The 21,446-nt window shown below is 49.8% G+C and overlaps 3 protein-coding genes across 3 annotated transcripts; all 3 read right to left on the bottom strand.

Moving 5' to 3' along the window:
- Window positions 1–1,901: 1,901 nt before the first annotated feature.
- Window positions 1,902–4,173, bottom strand: Hoxd8 (homeobox D8). Its single transcript, XM_032903513.1, has 2 exons — window positions 3,678–4,173; window positions 1,902–3,296 (listed from the first exon to the last, which is right to left on the bottom strand). Exons 1-2 carry the CDS (start codon window positions 4,090–4,092, stop codon window positions 3,001–3,003), a joined length of 711 nt encoding a protein of 236 aa, XP_032759404.1. The 5' UTR covers window positions 4,093–4,173; the 3' UTR covers window positions 1,902–3,000.
- Window positions 4,174–9,527: 5,354 nt separating this feature from the next.
- On the bottom strand, window positions 9,528–11,711 carry Hoxd9 (homeobox D9). Its single transcript, XM_032901966.1, has 2 exons — window positions 10,853–11,711; window positions 9,528–10,505 (listed from the first exon to the last, which is right to left on the bottom strand). Exons 1-2 carry the CDS (start codon window positions 11,646–11,648, stop codon window positions 10,264–10,266), a joined length of 1,038 nt encoding a protein of 345 aa, XP_032757857.1. The 5' UTR covers window positions 11,649–11,711; the 3' UTR covers window positions 9,528–10,263.
- Window positions 11,712–14,574: 2,863 nt separating this feature from the next.
- Window positions 14,575–17,783, bottom strand: Hoxd10 (homeobox D10). Its single transcript, XM_032901965.1, has 2 exons — window positions 16,945–17,783; window positions 14,575–15,584 (listed from the first exon to the last, which is right to left on the bottom strand). Exons 1-2 carry the CDS (start codon window positions 17,687–17,689, stop codon window positions 15,307–15,309), a joined length of 1,023 nt encoding a protein of 340 aa, XP_032757856.1. The 5' UTR covers window positions 17,690–17,783; the 3' UTR covers window positions 14,575–15,306.
- Window positions 17,784–21,446: the final 3,663 nt, after the last annotated feature.

Here is a 21,446-nt window from a genome sequence, read left to right as displayed (position 1 = left end):
CTTCTGTTTTAGCCCGTGTTCACATTGAGGGGCTTTTAATTTTCCTGTAATAGGTTTACAGACCTCTCTAGGTCTTCTCTCAGGATAGAAAAGCCCACCTGGTTTTGCCAGGTCTCTGAAGGTTTATGTAAATTTATGCAGCAAAAACAAAAGTTTGTTTCTCACTGCAGTGCTTCACTGTTTACAGATCTGAACCAATCAGAAAAGCATCTTGCTTGCTCCCCTAGCTTCTCTCTCCTCTGAGACACCATCAAGGGGGGGTCCAGTCTTCTGGAGAGGAAGAGAGGAGTGGGGTAGGGTAATTCCTCAAGGTCTTTATTGGGAAAACCTATGCTCTTTGGTAGCTGCAGAAACATCCATTTCTGCATTTATTATCAACATTTTCTATATGTGGGGATCTATGTGTGTGTGTCCAAATTTATACTTCAAAGCAGCATTTGTACTTGAGCTGGAATGTGACTATGGTTTAGGGGTTAGTGTAGCCCCAAACTAAGATGCATCTGCAGAGCAGTTGTCTGTCAGAATTTCAAAGATGTGACGTTTTTACCTTACTTTTCTCTCCTTGATTTCTATTCCCACTCATCCACTTAGTAGGTCCTTTTGCTAATGGAATCTTGCCCAATTTTATCGTTTGAAGAGTGATATTTGAGGGGGGGCATTCTTGAGTTGGAGATAACAATTTTTAAATTTATTGATTTTATCCTACGTATAGAAATGTTTTGGCAGCATAAATGTGAGTGCACCACACTCCATTCCCTGGAATTATACATGGTTGTGAGTCACCATATGGATGCTAAGAACTGGAACCTTGGTCTTCTGCAAGAGCAACAAGTGCTCTTAACTGCTGAGCCATCTCTCTAGCCCCAAAGATAGTAAAGTTTAAAGTTCCTTAAATCAAAAGCAGTTGGAGTTCCGGCCAACCCAGCGCTGGTCTTCAGGTAGTTTATACCTAAGGCTGCTTCCCAGCTAGACTCTCAGCCTGAGGCTGCCTTGCTCTCAGCTTACACAGAGAGCGATTGGTTCAGGCAGTATACAAGAGCAAAAATCCCCAAATCCAACACTGGCCTCTGCAGCTGTCTGCTCTGTACAAATGTTTAAGCCTTGGCCACTCCTGACTTAAATCGTCTTTCCGGGCTTAGGCTGACAAATGTCACAGCCGTGGCCTCTTTTCTGGGTGGAGAGCCAGGTGGTGACTTGCCTTTAACCCAGCCAGTATCAATCCTACTGCTATCCATAAGATAGCAGACAAACCACCCACTAACACCTACCTGGCAGTGAACCTGGTTCAAAACTGAAGACTCTTTTCTTACTGATGTAATAGAAACCTGTCTGGATATTAACAATAAGACAAAAACCACACCTGTCAAAGTAAACGTGGCTAGAAAAAGCAGCCAGCTCTCAATGCTACTTTAAGGTGTTTCCATTTTTTTCCCCATGAGAAATATATTTACTTAAGTTTCTCCTTTCCTTCCCTTCTTTTCTCTCCTCCCAACCCCATATAAAAAGGCAGCTGCATGAACAGCCCTAAATGGGAGATGGATATCATGTTAATAATAGATGCCAAGCCCCAGCTTCAACTAGGACCCTTTGGAATCAAGCTATGGTGTAACCTGGACTCTGGGTCATCAGGCCTACGGCTTGACTTGATTCCTTTTGAAGTTCAAAGCTGTCACAGTATCATGCCAGAATTATTTAATGAAAGAAGTGTGGATAGTCAGCCCACTCTAGGAGGCCCCCATACCACCACAACCACCACCATTACCATCAAACAACTTGGAACTATATAGCCACACCCATTTATTACATAGAAGGCTTGACTAAGTCACTGCCTTCATGAGAGCCCTGGTCATTGTTTGTGACTGGCCAGGATGGCGTTCTCGGCGCTAAAGACACTAGCCCTGCTCTTTATGGAGGTACATCTCTTTATTAAGGAGCTATGCTCTGGAGCGGTTGTTTACACTCGGAGTTTCTGCATTTACACTCAGGGCTCATTTCAAATGGGCGAGGCCATGGCTTTCCTGAAGAACAGCAGAGGATGGACGTACCAACCGACATCTGAGATGAACACAGCAAGCATAGGAGCAGTGCAAGGAGAATACAATAAATATGGCACCTACTTGAAAAAGCAGCATAGAGCAAAGACCTAGAAATCCCAGGTGATCACAAGCGGGCTTCAAAATGAAAGCAAGGCCACTTGCCAGGACGAACAGTTAGTGAAAATGTTGCAATAAGATTTCAAGTATTAATTCCCTAGATTATTTGACGGCCTTAATTTGTAGACTACAGACACAGGACTAAATTTGACATCATCCTTAAACTCACTGGCACAACACTCCCAGGTTTAAGGAAGCCGGCAGCCTGGACAGTACATTGCACTCTTCAGCTAATGTGCTTTTCCAATATTTGGCCCAGACTCTTCCCTGACAAACATTTACAAAATGCTCAAAGGAACCTTCTGGAAGTAAACCAGAAGACACGCAAACCATTGTTACAAAAGCAGAAAGAAAAATATAAATAATACATTTAATCAAATAATAAAGTAAATATTTTGCAGGCATAATTTTTAAAACATTATTAATAAACTTCTTTTAATTTACTCACCATAAAGATTTAAAATGTTCAAGTGCACTTGTTTGATTAATAAAGCATTTTATATTCAATCATCTAGTGCTGATCATTAGGAAGTTTATGTTGTTGAGGCAAATCACCAGCTCAGACGTTAAAAACTACCATTATAAAAATATAGCTACAAGGTCAGTATCAAATTACCCTCTCCGGACCAGCTCAAGGACTGCCTCTATGCGACACTACAAAACTACTTTCTTTGAAAACACCCAAGTCCCCTTCAAAGCGCAGAAACCTCAAGAGCAGCGACATTAAGGTAGCTTGAAACACAGGTAAAGTCCTTTCCAAAAAGGAAGAGGGGAGAAACGGTGGCGTCCACCAGTATATACTTATACTGATCACTAGTCTTAACAGTCTGTGATGAAATGTAAAGGTTTAGTTTGTGGGGCCTTCGGCTCCGTCTTCCTCCAGCCCCGAGACTTCCTTTTTGGGGTCTCCATCCTTTGCCTCCGGCCGGGACGCTGGAAACTTGTCTCTGTTGTTCTCTTTTTTCCACTTCATTCTCCTGTTCTGGAACCAGATTTTTACCTGTCTCTCCGTGAGGGCCAGAGTATGGGAGACCTCGATTCTTCTCTTCCTGGTCAGATAAGGGTTAAAAAGGAATTCCTTTTCCAACTCTAGGGTTTGGAAGCGACTGTAGGTTTGTCTTCCTCTCCGTCTACCAGGAGCTGCTGATTAAAAAACAACAACAAAAAAGGGGGGAGGAAAATCAACGTTTTTTTTAAAAAAATGGTTGATTCTCTGAACGCTGCTGGAGTTTCTGGAACAGGCTTAAGAGGTGAAACACACACTGGTCTTTAATTCTGATACAGATACAGGGTGTGCAGGCAAGAGAGGCAGAGACAAAAGTCTTCACAATTATTCTGTCCCCATCTTTACATACTTTTTAAAAGTCTGTATTAGTTTATGTACAAGAGCCACAGTGGCTACACCAGAAGGAAAAGGAGGGGGAGAGGGAAAGGACAGGGGAGTTTTAAAGCTAGGACGTGAGATGAAAGCAGATTTCTCCCTTTCTCCCCTCCTTTAAAAAAAAAAAAAAAGTGCATCCCAACCTTGTGGTCTCATCCAGGGAAACATTTGAGAAGGAGACGAGCTCTGATTTAAGTGGTCTGGGTCCTCGCCAATATTACCACTGGACGATTTACAGTCAGGATATTGTACCAGCTCGGCCTCTTGCTGGGTCGTAAAAATCGGCTGTCTCTGTAAGTTATCGTATCCGTAAAACTTCGCGGGCTCCCCGTGACAGGCAATCCCGCCGCAGGGGGGAGGCGGCGGTGGAGGCGGAGGGTGCGGAGGAGGAGGTGGGGCGGCCTGGTAGGCAGCGACTGGGCTGCCCGCGCCGGCGTGGAAGTAGTTCTGGCCGGGGCCCGGGCCGCCCCCTCCGCCGCACCCGGGCGGCGGCGACGGGTGCGGGTGCGCGTGCGCCTGCGGGGGCGCGTGCGGGAAGCCGGCGGCGCTGTTGCCCATAGAGCTGCAGGGCGGCGGCGTGGCGGCCGCTGACCTCGGGCGCGAAAATGACAGTCGTAATAAGTGGGATTGATGGCCTCGCCGCCGCGCCGCCGCCGCCGCCGCCGCAGCCGCCGCGGCCGCCGCCTTATGTACTTGGGTACAGCGGGTTCACGAAGTACACGAGCTCATCGGGGCGGCGGCCGCGGGCGGACAGGCGGCGCGGAGCCGGTGAGGGCGCGCCTCAGCTCGGCCCGCGCTGCCGCGGGGGCCTCTGGGGCGGCTCGCTCAGGCCGCGGGGCCGCCAGGCCTCGTCGCCCGGCGCGCGCACCCCCCTCAGGCCCGACCGTCCGGCCGCCGGCCGCTCATGCCCGGCTCTCGCGCCTCCGTGTCGGCCTCGCGCCGCCTCCCTCGCGGGCCGCGCGGCCTCGCCCGCCCCCGCGCGCCGCCGCCCTGCGAGCCTCTCCCGGCGCGCGCCTGCTGGGCCGCAATAGAACCGCCGACGCCCGGGTGACCTGCCCCGCGGCCTCCAGTTTCCTCCCAGGCACCAGGCGGCCCTAGCGCACCGGGACGAGGAAAAGAGTGCGCGTGGCCCACGGGGGAGACGCTTAGGCTTGGGTTCCCGAGCCCCCGCTCTGCAGGGAGACGAAAAGAAAACACACCCTCTGCCCGGTGCCACCTCTCACCTCAGCCCTCCCCCCGCCACCCCCTCCCAGCGCTGTCGCCGCCGCCGCCGAGGCTGCCGCCCCGGTGCGCGCCGGCGAGGCATTTTCGCACCCCGCCACTGCGAGGAGCGGGAGCGAGATGGGGGCGAGATAACCGCGCGGAGGGATCCCGGCGGCGGCGAAGCGGCCTCTGTGCCGGACGGGACGGCGCACGTCGGCTCCGGGATGCCTCCGCCAGCCTTAAAGGGGGCCCATAAAGCCGCACTGCCAAGGGCTCGCGGGGGCCCCCGGGTCCGCAGAGAGGGGGGCGAGGCCGAACCTTAGCCTTGGGGCAGACGGGGAGGTCACTCCCAGGAGGCTGCGGAGCAGACGATCTCTCCGCCGTTCCTGGAACTGCCCAGTAGAGACTGGCCGTTTTTTTTTTTTTTTTTTTTTTGCATTTTGCATTTTTGACCATAGACCAGCAGGGTTGGCGGATTGGTCCTTGCGTTCGTTTGGGCCTAGCTAAGTGGTTTTTTGATTAAAAGCCACAATCCAGCCTCGAATCCTGACCTTATCAAAGCGAATCAAAGTCCTGCTTTTTCCAGCCGAGCAGGCCTTGTGGAAATGAGATGTACATTTACCCTTGACGCATTGCATGCCTGGTTGAGGCTCCCAGGTTAATTGATATTTAATGGAAATCATGCCCATGAATATAGTTTCCATCATTTCACCCTTGATAGACGTCAGTATTGGCCACGGGAGGGGGGAGGCGAGAGAATGTGTAGTGTTGCTGAGGGAGTGAAGAGTGGCAGAAACATTCCCAGTGGACAGAAGGACTCAAGCCGGGGTGGGTGGCATTTCCTAGGGCAGGGCATAGGGCTCCAGGGTCCCAATCCAGGCGCCCAGACTTGGGCGGGCTGTGGCCCCCGGGTGGAGCGGGACCGGGGGGGGGGATAGCGCACGAGAAATCGAGTTCCCCAGTCGGCATTCGGACGGTGCCGGTTCCAGGCAGCTGTAGGCAGATCTTCCCTGTTCCGTGCTTAACGATTTGAGCTCACACACCAATCTGAAATAACCGCCAGAGACTGGATGCAGGCCTTAGCTTAAACTTGATTTTCCCGAGAGTAAGAAAGAGAAGGCTCAGAAATAAAGAGAACGCCTGGCTTGTGGGCGTTAAGGAAGAGACGCTGTATCATCTGCGGAAGCCCAGGATTTGCATTTTCGGGAATAGGCAGCGCCCTTATTGTGGCACCTGTACAAGCTGTGTGGTTTTACACCCACAACCGCTTCCTCACAACTTTCATCTCCCCCCTCTCGTTTGAATGTCCAATAAATATATTTATATTCTTATTCTCCCGTCTCACTCACTCCTCTCTTCTCCTTTCCCTCTCCCTCCCTCCCCCTTTAGGTGTTCAACCCTTTATCTTTCGGGATAATCCGGTGTCTAGAGGACACCAGACTCTCTGGTCTTGAGAACAGACCTTGAAGATACACCCCAGCTCACCAAAGACTCTCCAGCTTACACTAAATCACACCGTGCCGACTCTCCACGGCCAAATACAAATGTCTAAAAACCCAGATGGACTCAAAGGTGTTGCAGGCCAGAATTTTAACGACCTTCCCTTCCTTACGGGTTTGTTCAGCCCATGTGGACAGAATGGCGAGGTCAGTCCGGGTGGACTGAATCTTCTTTTTATGAATAAAGTCGTCATAATAAGGCATTTTCGTTAGTAATGTCCGACTCAAGAATTTCGACAAGAAATGGCTGAAAGTGGTGAAGGTAAACAGATTATTGAGGAAGCTGTAGATGATAAAGGCATGTGTTATTAAAATTTACATTACAGAGTACGGGAGACTTGTTTGTTATTGGGGGTGGTCAAGGGCAAGGGTGTTTTATTAGGTTTTGTTTTTCTTCCAAGCAACCTTCAAATGTGAAGTTTAACAACTGATTCTGACTATTTAGGATTTGAACTTCAGTCCTGTAAATCTGTAATTAAATGATTTTCTTTTCAATAAAGCCTCGGGGTTAAACTTGGTAATTGTGCCCTTTTTGTTCCACTGTTTGTCCTGGATGTTCGTGGGTGTATTTACCTTGACTGAATGAACAGGTTTGGGACTGGAATGGGGGCAATATTGAGAACCCAGATCTCAGAAACAGGCGTCACCTTTTAAAACTCCAGATATTTGGGCGGATGTCCATGAACATGGCAGTCATGTCTACATAGTCAGGCCTAATTTTTAAATCACAACAACACATTTCTTCTGATGACAAAGTATGTAGGTTTTTTTCAATGTTATTTAAGCATTCCGTCTGTTGTCCGAAAAGAAAAACTGGTTAACTTCGTCAATATCTGTGCTTTACACATTTCTGTTTTGATACAATGCATTAACTTAACAGTTTATAGTTTCTGCACAACAGTCCAGATTTTCTGAAATGCTGACTGAGCCAAAATTTTATGCCTGACTAGCACGGCTTGAGAATTTAATAGTTCTTGTTGTTTATTTTTGTTAAATTTATCCTAATTTAAGATTAAAAGGAAGATTGTAAATATTTTTAATCAAAACCTTCCTGCACCACAACGCTCACGAGGTCAGAAAGTGGAGCAACAGCGCTATCTAGTGGCCAAATGCGGTCGCAAGCCAACCGAGTTTGATTTTCCTTTCATTTGCTTCAAACCAATTCTAATCTTAATTCTTCAGTTTGAGTTGGGCTTGGACCGCTGACACTAATAATGCTTCATCTCCTTGACTGTCAACAAGTCAAGTTCAGCGAATCGGGACTCCTGGATGCAGAGGAAATTCTCATTTGTGCTCACAAGAGCTTGCTAGTAGCTTGTTTGCCAAAAGCTTCCAGCCGGTCTTTTGCCAGACACCGCAAGTCCCCCATTCTGTAATCTCCCAGCTGTGCTTTCTAGGCACAATTATAGGACAGGCAAGGTTTAAAAAATAAAAACTTTAAAAATATTAATTGGTGAGACACTTTTTCAAAGAAACCAGGCACTTTGACAGCTAAAAAATTTCTGGAAGTCAAATACTGTTTTTCTCTTAAAGGCTGCTACATTAAATCATCAGTATTTGCTAATTCAACTTCTAATTGTAATGTTTTGTATTTAACTGAATAATTTAGGATGGATTAAAGTCAAATTAGAAGCTTTTGCTGCATGTCAAGTGCCTGTTTGGAAAGTCCCTGTTGGGCTTATGTTTATTCAAATTTCTCCAGACGATAAATGCGAATTTTTTAAAGTTGTATAAGTGACAGACTGAACAGAATTGGATAAGTGGTCTACTTGTCTTTTTTTTTTTTAAATCAGTGTGTTTCTTGCTAAATTAATTTGTTTCTCAATTTTCAGAAATGTTTTTTTCCCAATTTAGCTTAAATGACTGTATCTGTAATAAGCGAACAAACTTCTATATTTTGCCTGAAATGTGGAGTAGAGAACCCGTGAAGAGGGGTGTAACTACCTCTTTCCCCCACAAGACATAATTCTAAGAGATGCTTGCTTGAATAAATGGCCCAAGATCACTACCCTGCCGCCCCCCACCCCCATCTCAAGTAACAGCATAGTGTCATTATTGTCTTATTTTTCTTATTAAAAGAACCAGACACATCATGGCCACAGTCAAAATATTAAAGAGCCACCGGCCATAGAATACCTCTAACGTTCGCTCAATTTTAAAAATCAGAAATATATCACCTCTCGTTTTTTATTTCCTGGATGCTCACACCTCACTGGGGGGCTTCCAAGCCCTTTCCTTCTTGGTCCAGGTCTTGTTTATATTTTATTGTCCAGATTTTAAGACCCAGTTTTGTCTGCATTTTTCTTTTCCTCCCACAAACATCAAAATGAGATGGTTTCAAAGCGAAGCGCCTGGGCTGTCGTAAACTCATTACCTCCAGACGTCTCGCCGGCTCGATGGCTTTATGACACCTTGGCTCTTCCTGTTTTCAAAGAGCTGTAGGTATCCGCCTGGCCTAATGGGCGGAGGATGCAGCACCTTCGGCCGGATCTGGGCCTTGGCTTTCCCTCCCAGCCCCCATCTGCTTTTTCTTGGAGTCCCCCTCTTTCATCAGGATCCCCAAGATCTCGACCATCACCCCTGCCTTCCGCCCAACCCAGGCTGCCCGGCGCCGCGGCCTCCTCTAGGGCCTACAACGCCAGTGATTCGCCTGAACCCTCACAATGACCTTCATTTTAGCCTCTCAAAGCGGCCTCAGAGGGCCAAGCTGGGGGCTAAACATACACAGAAGCTGGGTGGAGGGAATGGGCGGCAGGATAAGGGTATGGGGAGGAGAGCCTTGACCATTTTGATCTGCTAAGGTCACATTGGGGCTTTGGTGGGGAGGGGTGAAAGCTCACTACCCAACCGGCCAGGACCTCCTGGAGCCAGCCAGCCTCGCCGGCCTGGGGGAGTTACTCCAGAGTGCCCTTTCCCTTGTTTGGAGATGGGGGTTGGCGGCTGGGTCTCCAGGATAGAAGTAAGCCAGAAGTGCGGTGTGTCAAAGCCTTAGCAAAAGGATGCCTGGTTCCTGGCGCCAGAGGCTCTGCAGAGAGGCTTACCCAGGGCCTAAGGGAGTTCATTGTGGCCCTGGCTGCAGGATAATGGAAGTGCCAAGACACCTTCGACAGTTGTGCTCTTCAGCCAGGTGTGCTTACAAAATGGGAAGCTCCGGGGCGCCTCAGAGACCCTCCAGGTGCTAGGGCCTCTAACCTTTAGCAATGTGTCCCCTTTCAGGGATGGGACAGTCTGATGGTTATGTTATTTTGCAAAGACACAGAGAGCAGTCACACAACGTTCAGGGGCAGCGGCTGGGCTCCATTTGTTCAGATCAGCATTTATTTGTAGGAAGCGGTAACATTTACAACTGGTCCTCAGGCAGGAATATGGAGGGCCACCTCCGGAGGCCGCCCCAGGGAGCCCAGCCCTCCTGGGGAGAAAGTAGCTTCCCCGTGCTCCAAGGACTAAGCCTCTCCTCAACCCCACCCCAACCTCGTGTCCCAGGGCCCATGGCTTCTCGGTAGGCCTCTCTGAAAGTCAGTCCGCGGGCTCCCTGAGGACAGGGGTTTTCCTGCAGCTGAGCTGGGTTTTGGTGGGGGGTGGGGGGTGTCCACAGTCTTTCTCTTCTTTCAGATTCTCGGAATTAGATAGTTGGCCCTGTTTGGGAGGCTGGATAGGGTGAGACTACACTACAGCACTTTCCAGAAACATGAGGGACATTTACACAGGATAGGGCTCCATCAAGCCTGCGTGCACTCACAAAATAAAGCATTTCCTAAGGAACCAAGGGAGTGGGAAAGGGAGGGAGTGAGATAGGACAAGACTCCAAAGCCACTTGGATTCTCCAATACATATGCGAGCAAATACAGCGTCCCCCAAATAACTCACATAGACCAACCACACAGTCACTTCTACCTAAAAAAAAAAAGAAGAATGTCCGAATCGCTGCAGAGTTTCTGAATCAAGCACCCACAAAGAAAACAATCATCAACAACAAAAAACCAAAACCCGCTGCCTTTTGAGCGCTGCAGGCCGGACCCGCACTGGGTCAGTCTCCTTTAGGACATTTCTCCTTGCTCATCTTTTTCATTTTCATCCTACGGTTCTGGAACCAGATTTTGACTTGTCTCTCTGTAAGGTTCAGAATCCTGGCCACCTCGTAGCGCCGGTCCCGGGTGAGGTACATGTTGAAAAGGAATTCCTTCTCCAGCTCTAGCGTCTGGTATTTGGTGTAGGGACAGCGCTTTTTCCGGGTGGAGCGAGCGTGGATCCAGTTCGCTGCAGGGTTGTCTAGGAAGAGGGGGGTTTGCAGACAAGGGAGCGAGGGGCGGAGGGGAGGCAGGGAGAGACGACAGGGTGGGGAAGAGAGGTCGTTAAATTAATTTCACCAAGGATGGACGCTTTTCACAACTTGGGGGAATTATCATAAAAAACCTTAATGCCCGCGCTCTGTTTACCGTACAAACCGCGCGCCCAAGGTAGGTGGTTATGGGAAGCTTTTTTATGGATACGTGTTGCTCGCCTAGGCTTGGGTAGGCGTCTAGACGTTTTTATAGGTTAGTAAAACTATCAGTTTTGCACATTCGAGCCTTACAGGTTTCAGCAATAAATCAGGGGGCAATTTCTTTTGCACTTACTTGGGTCAAGTTGCTGCTGCGGCGGCTGCGGCGGCTGCTTCTCCTCCTCCTTCAGCGGGCAGCCCGGGCTCGGGTGATCGCTGCAAGCTGAAGGCTCGGACGAGCCTCCCGTCCCAGGCCCGGTCCCGATTCCCACCCCGGGCCCGTTCCCTGCCGCCGCCGCCGCCGCTGCCGCCTTGTCCCGCAGGAACGAGTTGCACGGGAATTCTGGGCCGCCGCTCCCCTGGGACTCGCGGGCCGCGGAGCACTCAGTCCTTTTGGAGGAGGAGGACGAGGAGGTGGAGGAGGAAGTGGAGGCTGCAGAGGGGGCCGGGGCCGCTCCGGTTTCAGGCTTAATCCCGTAGTGGCGCCCGTTGGCTGGGCCGCCCGGGCTGGGAACGGGACCCGGGCCTCCGCCACCTCCGCCACCGCCGCCACCGCCGCCACCACTGCCACCGCCACCGCCCGCGCCGCCGGGGAAGCCGGGCAGCGGCTCCATCCAGGAGCGTACGTAGCGGCCCGGCTCGGCGGCGGCCAGGGGCGGCGGGGACACGTACGGGTGGTACAGGCCGCTCATCGTCGCCGCCGCCGGGGGCTGGGCGGCCACCGCGGACCACGAGGCGGAGAACACGGACGATTTGGGGGCAAAACTACACGAGGCGAACTCGGCGGCGGCGGCCGGGCCATCGGCCACACCTGCGGGCCGACCCTGTGTCCCCGGCCCCGGTGGCCCAAAGCGCGCGGCGAACACCTCGTCGCCCTCATGGCCTATGAGCGAGTCCACGTAGTAGTTGCTGAGGGTGCCACTGGACGACATGTTGAGGCACCGCGCGCTCCCACCCAAGGTTACACTGCCCACCGCCGAGCGGCTCCTCGCCGGCGCCCGAGCCGCCGACTAGTTCGCAGGCTGCAGCCACCACCATTGGTCGCGCGGCCCACGTGATCATATTTACCAATACCCGGAGTAAATCAGTCCGCTAAACTGGGGGCTGCTGTGATTTAAAAAAAAAAAATCATCATCAACAGGAGCGTTGCAATTAGAGCTGCCGGGCCCAGGTCCACGCACCAGCCCGGCCTGGCCCGACTCAGCCCGCCCTGGTGGCGGCGGCGACCACAGGCCTAACTGCGGCCGCAGGAGGCGCTGGGGACTATTTGTTCATCTCTTCTTGCCTCTCTGGGTCCTGCGATCTCCACCCGGACTCTGGCTCTTCGACTCCTGGGCTCTGAGCCGTGGGCCGGGCTTCTAAGTCACACCTAGGCGATTATCCAAAGCCCGGAGCAGTTGGAGGCTCCCCGGCCGGTGCTGCCCCAGGCAGGCGGGCCTTACGGGGCGGGCCCCCTGTCGCCCAAAGGGAGTCGTTCTCCCCTAGCCTCTTTTCTTACCTAAACCCACCCCTCCCCACACATACCCACACACGCTCTCTCACAGCTTGTCGTGTTGTTTAAAACAGGTGGAAGACCTCTGTAATGATATTATGCCTTTCAATAAAAATTTTATGAGGTGTATTTGATTATAGATTAATGTGTCCCTAATAAAACGGACGGATGGAGCAGCTCGGAGGGCCCCCTCCCTCTACCACACTCACACACTCCCCGGGCAGCTACACGCACACCCTCGACGTGAGGCTAGGCACACGACCCGAGGCTCAAGGGGTGAGCTGGGTCAACTGGACTCCAGGGCCTGATCCAGCTCAGCATGGCTTCCAAGGGGCAGCCTCCAAGGGGTGTCTCTCTGCCCTCGGTTAGGTAGCGAGCACTGAAGTCCCAAGCAGCTGACAGTGGTGGCCATGATGCCTCATCTTTTCCTAGCGTTCTGGAATGGCCCTGGAAGAAAACATGCCACAGAGGGGAAAACCCAAAGGCCAATGAGGCCGGTTCTCACTAGCCAAATTAGCCCAGTCTCAGTGAGGCCTGCAGGAACCGCATCTCCGAGGGTAGGGTCGCTGCGTGACATTCACACTGAGAGGCCTGCAAACGGATTCTGAGGATGTCTTCAAAATCCAGACGGAATAAGAGGTCTTTGATCCACCCCCTTTCCAGTTTTCCCCACTTGCCTTGAGAGGTAAGGCCGGGCAGCCTTGAATCTGAGAGAAATGACCATTGTCACTCCCAAATCCATGGTACAAAGCCTAGCCCGGAGACAAAAGCCGCACGCCAGCCTGCGGCGGCTGAGAGAGCATATCCCTCGCTCTACAAGTTGCCCAGAGCACCCTTGGAGGGCTCCCAGCCCACCTCTAGCCCCGGAAAGAAAGCGGGTAAATGGCTCCTTAGGGCCTGATTGATTGCCTTTGCGAATGTCTTTCTGATTTTGTTTCAGGGGGCCTGCCCTTTTCCTGTAGCACAGGTTTCCCCCTATCAGCGACTAATGGCGCTCCCCACATCGCTGGGAAAGACAGACGCAGAGGTTAAAATTACTCTACTTCTTATGCCCATCCAAGGTAAGTCAGGGGCAGATTTATCCCACACCTCTCAAGCTAGTACTGGGTCAGACATCTCTCTCTGCTAGTCTCAGAAAATATGCCCCTAAAGGGACCTGGCTTGGGATTTGGGAGGATTTGGGATTTAGGAGAGGAAATTTAAAAGAATAAATACTGAGCATCCCAAAGAATGTCTGGATGGGGGCTCTGAAGCGCAGAGATACTAAATGGACCGTTCTTTGAGAGGAAAAGGGCCTGTATTTAAAAGAAAACAAAAATCCTGTTTTGTGAAATTCTTTGAAGATGGGCTAAAACCACAGGCCGGACCTGGGGCAATGAGTTTAGTCACCTCTCTCCACAAGAACCTCTTTCCCCTTTCCTGGCAGCACTGGATGGATGTGGGCTCAACGGTGGGGATTCTACAGAAGCTGGTTTGAATTTTCCAATCTATGTGTGTAAAAGGCCCATTGGACAGACTTGTTGGGAAGTCATGGTCACTTGCAAATTCTTTCAGTCACCTGACAGCTCAGACAGAGAGGGCTTCGATGAGTGTTTTGTAACTAAAGAGTGAGAGATTTGACTGGGGGGAATATTTCCATTTTTCCTTTCAAAAGTTAATGTGGGCCACGCAAAGGCAATGACTGAATATTAATCCATTTCGGAAGGAAAAAGAACCAAGGTAAAGTAAAATGAGAAAACTCACCCAACCTTGGCTTCGCTGGGTCTGGTTGTCTTGAGCTTGGGGCAGGTGGGAAAGAGAAAGGGGGTGGGGGGGGCACCATTGGATCCAGTGCCATGCCAAGCTGTTGCTTGTTCCTGCAATGGCGGCCAGGCAGGTTCCAGGTGGGCAATACTAGTTTCAACCTAGCCCCTGAAGATGGATTCCCCAGCCAGAAGTCACCAAGAGCTCACTGAAAGCATTAAAAAATAACATAACCAAAACCAAAGAGAAGAAAACATACAGGTGGGGAACTGAAGGCAAAAACTGGCATAGGGCATAGGCTTACTTACCAGGCTCCAGGCTCGAGGTAGAGGAAGGCTCATCCCATTGAGGATGCAATTATATTAGTAAGATTAGGGTGTGGGAGAAGAGAGAACAGTCTTCCCAGTTAAGAAGACTGAACTCCCAGGCTGAATCACAAACTCTTCTCACTCCATCATGGTCATACTCTAGCACCCTAGGTCTCCTCCAGCCTTTCTCCTCCCATCTCCTTTCTCCTGCCCCCCCCCAACGCCCCTACTCAACTGCCCCCGAAGAGCAGTTTAGTCAGAAGAGACCCTCCCCAAAGGGACGTATTTCCATTTCAGAAAGCAGAGGGAACAAACTCATTTCCAGAGTTTATTGCATTACACATGCGACCAGAACATGCACAAAAAAGCACAGGTTGCTCTTGTATTTCTACCAAACCACAGATGCACCACAAGGAAAGGCTACAAGGCATAAGTCAATACTCCATTTCACCAAGGACAATTGCTAAGTTCGTTTGTGAAAAGATACATTGTAATGTGCTTTTAAAGTCCCCCTCCCCCCCAAAGCTTGTGGATTTTCTTAATCTTTTGAAATATATATAGATATAGGATTTTTTTGTTGTTTTTTTTTTTTTAAGTACTGGATGTTTTCAAAATGTCATGAGTTCATGGGCTAACCACACACAGAGAGAACTTTTATGTTAGGAAAAACATGGAAAAGTCACATTGCTGGCTGGCTGGCTGGGTGGATTAGGTTAGATGGATCCTCTACAGTTCCAATAAGTTAAGACCCAAATGAAAATGCGCAGTAATAGTTACCCTGCATTACGATGAAAAAATAAATTACACGTGCTAAGTTTTTTTTTAATATATATATATGTATACTCGTAGGGATTACAGATCACTTGCAGCACGAACAGAATGACCCCAAAGTCACATTCTAGCAGGAAAACAGAACAGAACAGAACAAAACAAAACAAAACAACCAAAGAGCAATGAAGGTTTTGTTTCCGCCTCCCTAGTCCTTCAGTACTCGGGCCTGGAACTCGGTGCCCCCTCTCGGATCCTGGCCTCACATGGGCCTCAGACCTAAGAAAAGGTGAGGTTGGCGGTCAGTTCTCGGATTCGATTCTCTCGGCTCATCTTCTTGAGTTTCATTCGGCGGTTTTGAAACCAAATCTTGACCTGCCTGTCGGTGAGGTTAACGCTCTTACTGATCTCTAGGCGGCGCTCGCGGGTGAGGTACATATTGAACAAGAACTCTTTTTCTAATTCCAGCGTTTGGTGTTTAGTGTAAGGGCACCTCTTCTTTCTGCCACTCTTTGCAGTGAGCCAATTGCTGGTTGGAGTATCAGACTTGATTTCCTCTAACAAAATTAAAGGGAAAAGAAAAAAATCAAGAATTTTTTTTCTCTCAGTCCATTCAAATATACCCTTGGCCATGACCCTGCTGCCAGACAGGCTGCTTTTGACAATGCTGGTATTAAACATTACTTACTTACAAAGGTGGGCATGAAGGGGATTGCAAATTGGTACCAATTTAGAACTCAATGCTTAACTCGATGAATGAAAGGATATTCTCTCTCTCTCTCTCTCTCTCTCTCTCTCTCTCTCTCTCTCTTTCTCTCTCTCTCTCCCCTACACAACTTTCTGGCTTGCACAAAATGAGACTATAATAGCAAACTTTACAGGATTTCCTCAAAATAACATTCTAAGCGGTCACCAGAAGGAGCAGGAGCTTGCTTCATCTACCAATCTCACTGCTGCTCCAGGGCCCCAGGTCGGCCGCTTCTTACCCACCCCTCCTAGGCAGACAAGGAGCTCTACAACCAGCTTTATAGGGACCAAGTCTGTTTCAAGAGATAGCCGAGGAAGCAAGGATACCTTCTCCACCCTGACTGGGCATTGTTGCAATTAATTCCCCCTCCCCCCTCCCCGAATTTCCTCAATTTTTCTTTGCTCTCACACAAAAGCCTTCCTCCAGAAATATAACTCTGTGGCTCACCGGTAGACACTGAGGGACAGACTGCAGAAATAGGGGTGGGGGCTCAAGATTCCTTCTTAGAAACCCCTATCTCTGGTTCTTTGCTTTATCCCAACCCTAGGAGGGCTATGCAGATCCCTTCTCACCCCCTCCTCTGCTTTTGCCCTCTTTGTAGAAGATCGCAAAGCCTGCGGCACTTTCCCCAGACAAAGCCAAGGTTACCTAGCTCAGTAAAGGCAAGAAGTCCTTTGCTTCCCCACCCAAGCACCAACAGGCCAAACCATTTCCTTCCCCTCTCAGATCGCAGGATGCGGGGTGCAAACCCTTGAACACAAACACCGTGTCTTGGGCTACCTTAAAATGATCCCTGTGTTAAAGGCAAAACGAGGGCTGCAAATCTGAGCCAAAGAAAAGCGGGCACTGGAGCCCTATTTACAAGCGGCTGGTCTCCTTTTAGCTCTTTTGTTGTATTTCAGATCTGGCCCAAGACAGATAAACCCGGCAAGCCTCTCCTCTGCCCAGGCGCCATCAGCTTGGGGCCAGGTCTGGCCGGAGCAGCGGGAGAGAAGCCGCGACCCCTTCAAGGCTGGGGTCTCCCTTCTAAAAGCCGGGTGGAGCAGCACCTGCGGAGTTGGGCTCTGGGCTCCGCTGCCCGGGCTCCGCTCTGGGCACCCGAGCGCTCCCATTTCGAGGTTTTACCGGACTGCACGCCCCGCTGGGGTGGCAACTCTGTTCATACCGACCTTTGCTTTCCTTCTCCTGCACTTCGGGACTGGACACGGAGACCTCAGCCAGGCAGCTCCTCTCTTCTGGAAGGCCGCCTTTGGCCTCGGGGCTCTCCACTTGGGAGACTTTAGTGGGCTCCTGGCCGCTCGCGGTTTCGTTCATCTTCTTTTCCATCTGCAGCTGGGCAGCCGAGAGCTGCGGCTTGGCCGCGCCACGAGGGTTGAGCTGGAGCATGACAGTGGAGCTGCCTTCGGGGTTGTTATTGTACTCTTGGGTTTTCCCGGTGGCGTAGGTCTGACTCAGTCTAAAATATCCAGGGACAGGAACCTCGGGGTTCTCAACAGGACAAGACTCGGGGACCAGCCTCTGGTACGAAGGGACCTCGGCAGAAATGAGTTTGTTGCGCTTATCAGAATACATGCAGCAATTGGATTCTTCTTTAATGTTGGCGGTGAATGAGCAAGTGGGGACTTGCTGTGTAACAGGTTGCTCTATTCGACAAGATCTGTTCGGGTCTGTCCAACTGTCTACTTGAGGTATATAAGGATGTACATTCATACCCATATTTTGGTGGTTCACTTCTCTTTTGGCCAGAGACGGGAGCAGTCCACAGGTTTGCATTCCATAGGTCCCCATGTCTGCGCTAGGTGGTGGCATGTACATGCTGGCGCTGCTCGAATAAAAACTGTCACTCCTGCAGGCACTGATCAAGGAATCTACTAAAAAAGTATTAGCAGCAGGAGAGCTGTTGGGAAAGGACATTTTGGGGAGGAATTTGAAGAAGAGAGATTGTGTCCTTTGTAGGCTGACATCGCTAGGAAAACATTCCCGGTGTAATTGTGGATGCCTCTGCCGACCACATGACAACCAAGCCAATGAGATTTGAAAATGGCCTTGAGCCGCAGCCTCCTTGCAGGTCACGTGTTCCACAGCCCGGCCGGCCGGCCGCGGAAGCACGGACAACAGCGACATCTACTAAGCGCCTGTGATAGTGCGCGCTGGAGACAACCGGCCCAGAGCTCTGCTGCCGGCCAGCCTGTCTCCCGGGGCTTGTTTGGCCGGCCTGCCTGCCCCACTCGAGTCCCCCACCCGGCCACCGGGCCCGGCCAGCGGAAGGAAAGGCTTCATTCGAGGGGCCTCCGGGAGGACACGCGCACTGAGGGAAGTGAGAGCGCTGTGGCGCCTGCTCACAGAAGTGCTTTCCCTGCGCATACCCAGGCAGAACGCGCCCAAGAGGGCCGGTTCCAAGCAAGGGATAGGGGCTCGGGCTGGTTAATTTAGTACTGGGCAGCCAGGAAGGTGAGTCCAATTCCTCTAGTTCTGAAACATCCCTCCCTAGGGTTCCAAAGTGGGGTGAAAATCTCCAGGGCAAAGATTGGACCAAGGAGTCGGGGAAGCACTGGCGAATAGGGCCGTGAAGGTCGAGAGGCCACACAGCTGGGCAAACCCGAAGCAAACCCGAAGCAAACCCGATGATGGTTCCAGTCCATAGTTACCCTCTCCTTAGATCCTTCTGCCAGAACTGCGGGGCGGAGGGGGTGGGGAGTTAGGCACCCAGGAGCTCCTGGAGCCTTGACTCTGAGAGTAACCACACCCTGACCTTTGAGGGCCGACCGATGGGAGCTTCCTAGCTTGGAGATAATCCTTCGCCAGCCAAGCCCTATCCGCGAAAGTATCTCTCCGGCTCCCAGAGACAGCTAAACCGAGATTTCCTTTCCCTGATAACACAGGGCAGAGAGGAAGGAAGGGAAAAAGAAAATATTTTTTCGAAAGAAAAGGGAAAACTCTGACCCTCGGACCTCTCAAGTTTTAGAAAACCGGGCCGGGGGGGAGGGGGGAAGAAGAAGAGAGCAAAGCAAACGTGTCATTTGGATCTTCTGCAAAGAAAAATATGTTTTCCTTTTATGGATTTTGTAAAAGCATTGGTTTCTGACAAGTGCAAGGTACAAAGGGTTGTGGAATTTATTAATACATATTAAGAAGAATCAGGGCGATCAATAAAATTCTCATCTACATTCTTGGGCTACTTGGTAATTTTCTTGCTTCTGAAGGTTTTTAAAGAGTTATACCCGCTGTTGCCACAAACGGGAAGATATTTTATTAACAAATCAATCGAGACTTTGTAAAGGATAAGATTAATAGTTAAGATTTAGCATAATGGCGTTCGCTTTATGAATTATTGAAAATTATACTATTGATTTTTCCCCTTCACTACTAACCAAGAAGGTCAATTTTTGTTTTAACACAAATCGTCAAATACTAAAAGCTATACTTTTGTCAGAAGTTAAATTTTATAGTTTTGGACAATCCCTAAAATTCTTTGACAAGGTTTTGTTTGGACAAGAAGGGGAATAAGATGGGAGAGACTTAGTCTTCCGTTTCCTCTGGTGAGGGAAAGTTTTATAAAGAGGATATGGTCTGGGGTTGTGGTCCAGCTCATTAAAGAACAACCACTGCCACAACCACCGTGGAAACTCAGAGTTTTATGAGAAACTTGAACAACTTCCTCCCTTCTTCTCTGGTTGCAGGCGGGCCAGCCGCCTTGCGGAAGCCCGAGGCCTTAGGACAGCAGCAGGGCGCTTTAACCTTGATTTCCAAAGACTTGCCCTGGACCAGAGGCCCTGCCAGTGTGGGGGAGCCGTCTTTCGGCCTTCCGGGTCCCTTCCCGGCGGTCAAGAAAGTAAAACGGACCCGGAAACTGTGACCGTGAACCAGCTCCCAGTCGGAGAAGACATCTGTGTTCTCTTCTCCCACATTCACCCAGGAATGGGCTGGCCTTGGATTTCAGGCCCAGAGACTGAACTTGTGGATAAATCTGTTTTCCGCCTCAACAGAACATTTCTGTGGGGTTCTATGCTCTTTAAGGAGCCTTCAGCGTTCTTGGGGACCTAGTCGCTACTTCACAAAAACATTTCACACACACCCCAGCAAAGTCCTTTGTCCCCCTCCCTCCCCTAAAGGAATTTCTGCTGGCCTGCTGAAAACAGGCTTGGAGGTTATTTTCGGCCTTGGGACGGATTGGCTAGCCTCCTCTCAGTGCCCTCGCCCAAACAATAACCCCTTTTAAAAAACTCCACGGTGGCAATGAGACAGACCTTTTAAACCTTTACGCAGCTGTTCAAATACAACATCATTGTCAGGTTAAAGCCTAGTGCCTCTAACTGCTCTGGCTGCTGCACCCCGGTGGTGGAGCCCGAGATTTAAACATTACCTTTCCACAGGGGTGGCTATTTTTAAGCTGGGGAGGGGGTGTAGGGTGTTAAGTAAGGCATAGGGGAAAAAATAACTTTTGTTTCTAAGTTGCTAAGATCTTGATCAAACCTAACAGCCACTGATTAGCACCTCAAATTTTCCCTTTTTACATTGTGGCGACCGAATACTGAGTTACAGCTAAATATGCCCAGAGCTGGACAAAGTGCCCGCTTCACTGCTCTCGGCAGTCGCCCTGACGCCAGCTTGGCGCTTTAGCATTGTGTTGCCTTGTAGCTCGGCCAGGAGAGCTGTCCAGATTTCCACTGCCAAATTTTCCTAATCCCAAGCAATGCAGAACTGTTCGATCTAATCAGGAATTTTATGCCCATCAAATTCCCTTTCATAATCTTTATTTATACACGAAGAAAACATCCAGTCTAAAAACAGGCAATTCCTTACTGAGCTGGTAAGTCTTCAGTGAAGTAGGAGAGGCAAGCTCAGCCTTCTCTCTGTGTGGCTTTTTCTGTTTTAGTGTCCCAAGGCTTCAAGCTCAAAGTCATCTCGTATGAGATTTGCCTTTAAATAGACCTTCACTCAAAGGAAGGGAGAAATTTTGTATGCCAATTTAAAAATGGAATCTATTCTCTCAAAATTCTAATGTTCTTTCTCTTTCGAATTTGTGCCTTCAGACTGATTCCTCGGGGCCAAAATTGTCAGTCAATATGTTAGATTTCCAGAATTTAAAATTTGAGCAAAATGAAAATACTGTAAGGGACGACGGAAAGTGTGCTTTAAGATCTTAGAGCTGACACAAAGCAAATGGAAAGGGAAGGCAGTAGCTTTAAAGTCCAACTTTTATTTTGCTTCGAGTGTTTAATGTAGTGGCTAGTGTTTTTTGAAGTCATCTTTAGATCTTTTAAAGCAGTTAATATTAATAATAAGTCAATAAAACATCATAAAAGAGATGGATATTCATATTTGTACGAAGACGCCTGTCTCCCTGGCAGTTTTTTTCCCAGAGGAAAAAATTAAAAGGTCGCCTTAGCAAGAAATTACCATTTGTAATAATAATAATAATAATAATAATAATAATAATAATAGTAATAATAATAGTAATCTGGCTTACATCTTCACTCTCTTGTCTTCTTCGGGAGGGTGGGGTGGAGGCTCTGGGCCTAAGAAGACCTATGGGGCTCCTAGAGTCTCCCTGAATTAAAGCCGTGAGCTGCCTCTGGATTCTGTCACTCTTTGGACATAGAGTGGATAGGGACAAATTAAAAGCTGCCTCCCCGGGGCGCCCGTCTGGGTTGCACAGTGCACTAAAGCA

The sequence above is a fragment of the Rattus rattus genome, chromosome 5, assembly GCF_011064425.1.
Source record: "Rattus rattus isolate New Zealand chromosome 5, Rrattus_CSIRO_v1, whole genome shotgun sequence".
NCBI lineage: Eukaryota > Metazoa > Chordata > Mammalia > Rodentia > Muridae > Rattus > Rattus rattus.
Note: the sequence above shows the minus strand (reverse complement) of the source record. Positions and strands in the feature narration are given on the sequence as shown.

Coding starts and splice junctions, on each gene's coding strand:
- Hoxd8 (XM_032903513.1), bottom strand. CDS start 4,092: ATGGGCAACAGCGCCGCCGGCTTCCCGCACGCGCCCCCGCAGGCGCAC. Junction 3,297..3,677: donor TCCCTGGATGAGACCACAAG/GTTGGGATGCAC, acceptor TTTTTTAATCAG/CAGCTCCTGGTAGACGGAGA.
- Hoxd9 (XM_032901966.1), bottom strand. CDS start 11,648: ATGTCGTCCAGTGGCACCCTCAGCAACTACTACGTGGACTCGCTCATA. Junction 10,506..10,852: donor GCAGCAGCAACTTGACCCAA/GTAAGTGCAAAA, acceptor CCCTCTTCCTAG/ACAACCCTGCAGCGAACTGG.
- Hoxd10 (XM_032901965.1), bottom strand. CDS start 17,689: ATGTCCTTTCCCAACAGCTCTCCTGCTGCTAATACTTTTTTAGTAGAT. Junction 15,585..16,944: donor GCAGGAGAAGGAAAGCAAAG/GTCGGTATGAAC, acceptor TAATTTTGTTAG/AGGAAATCAAGTCTGATACT.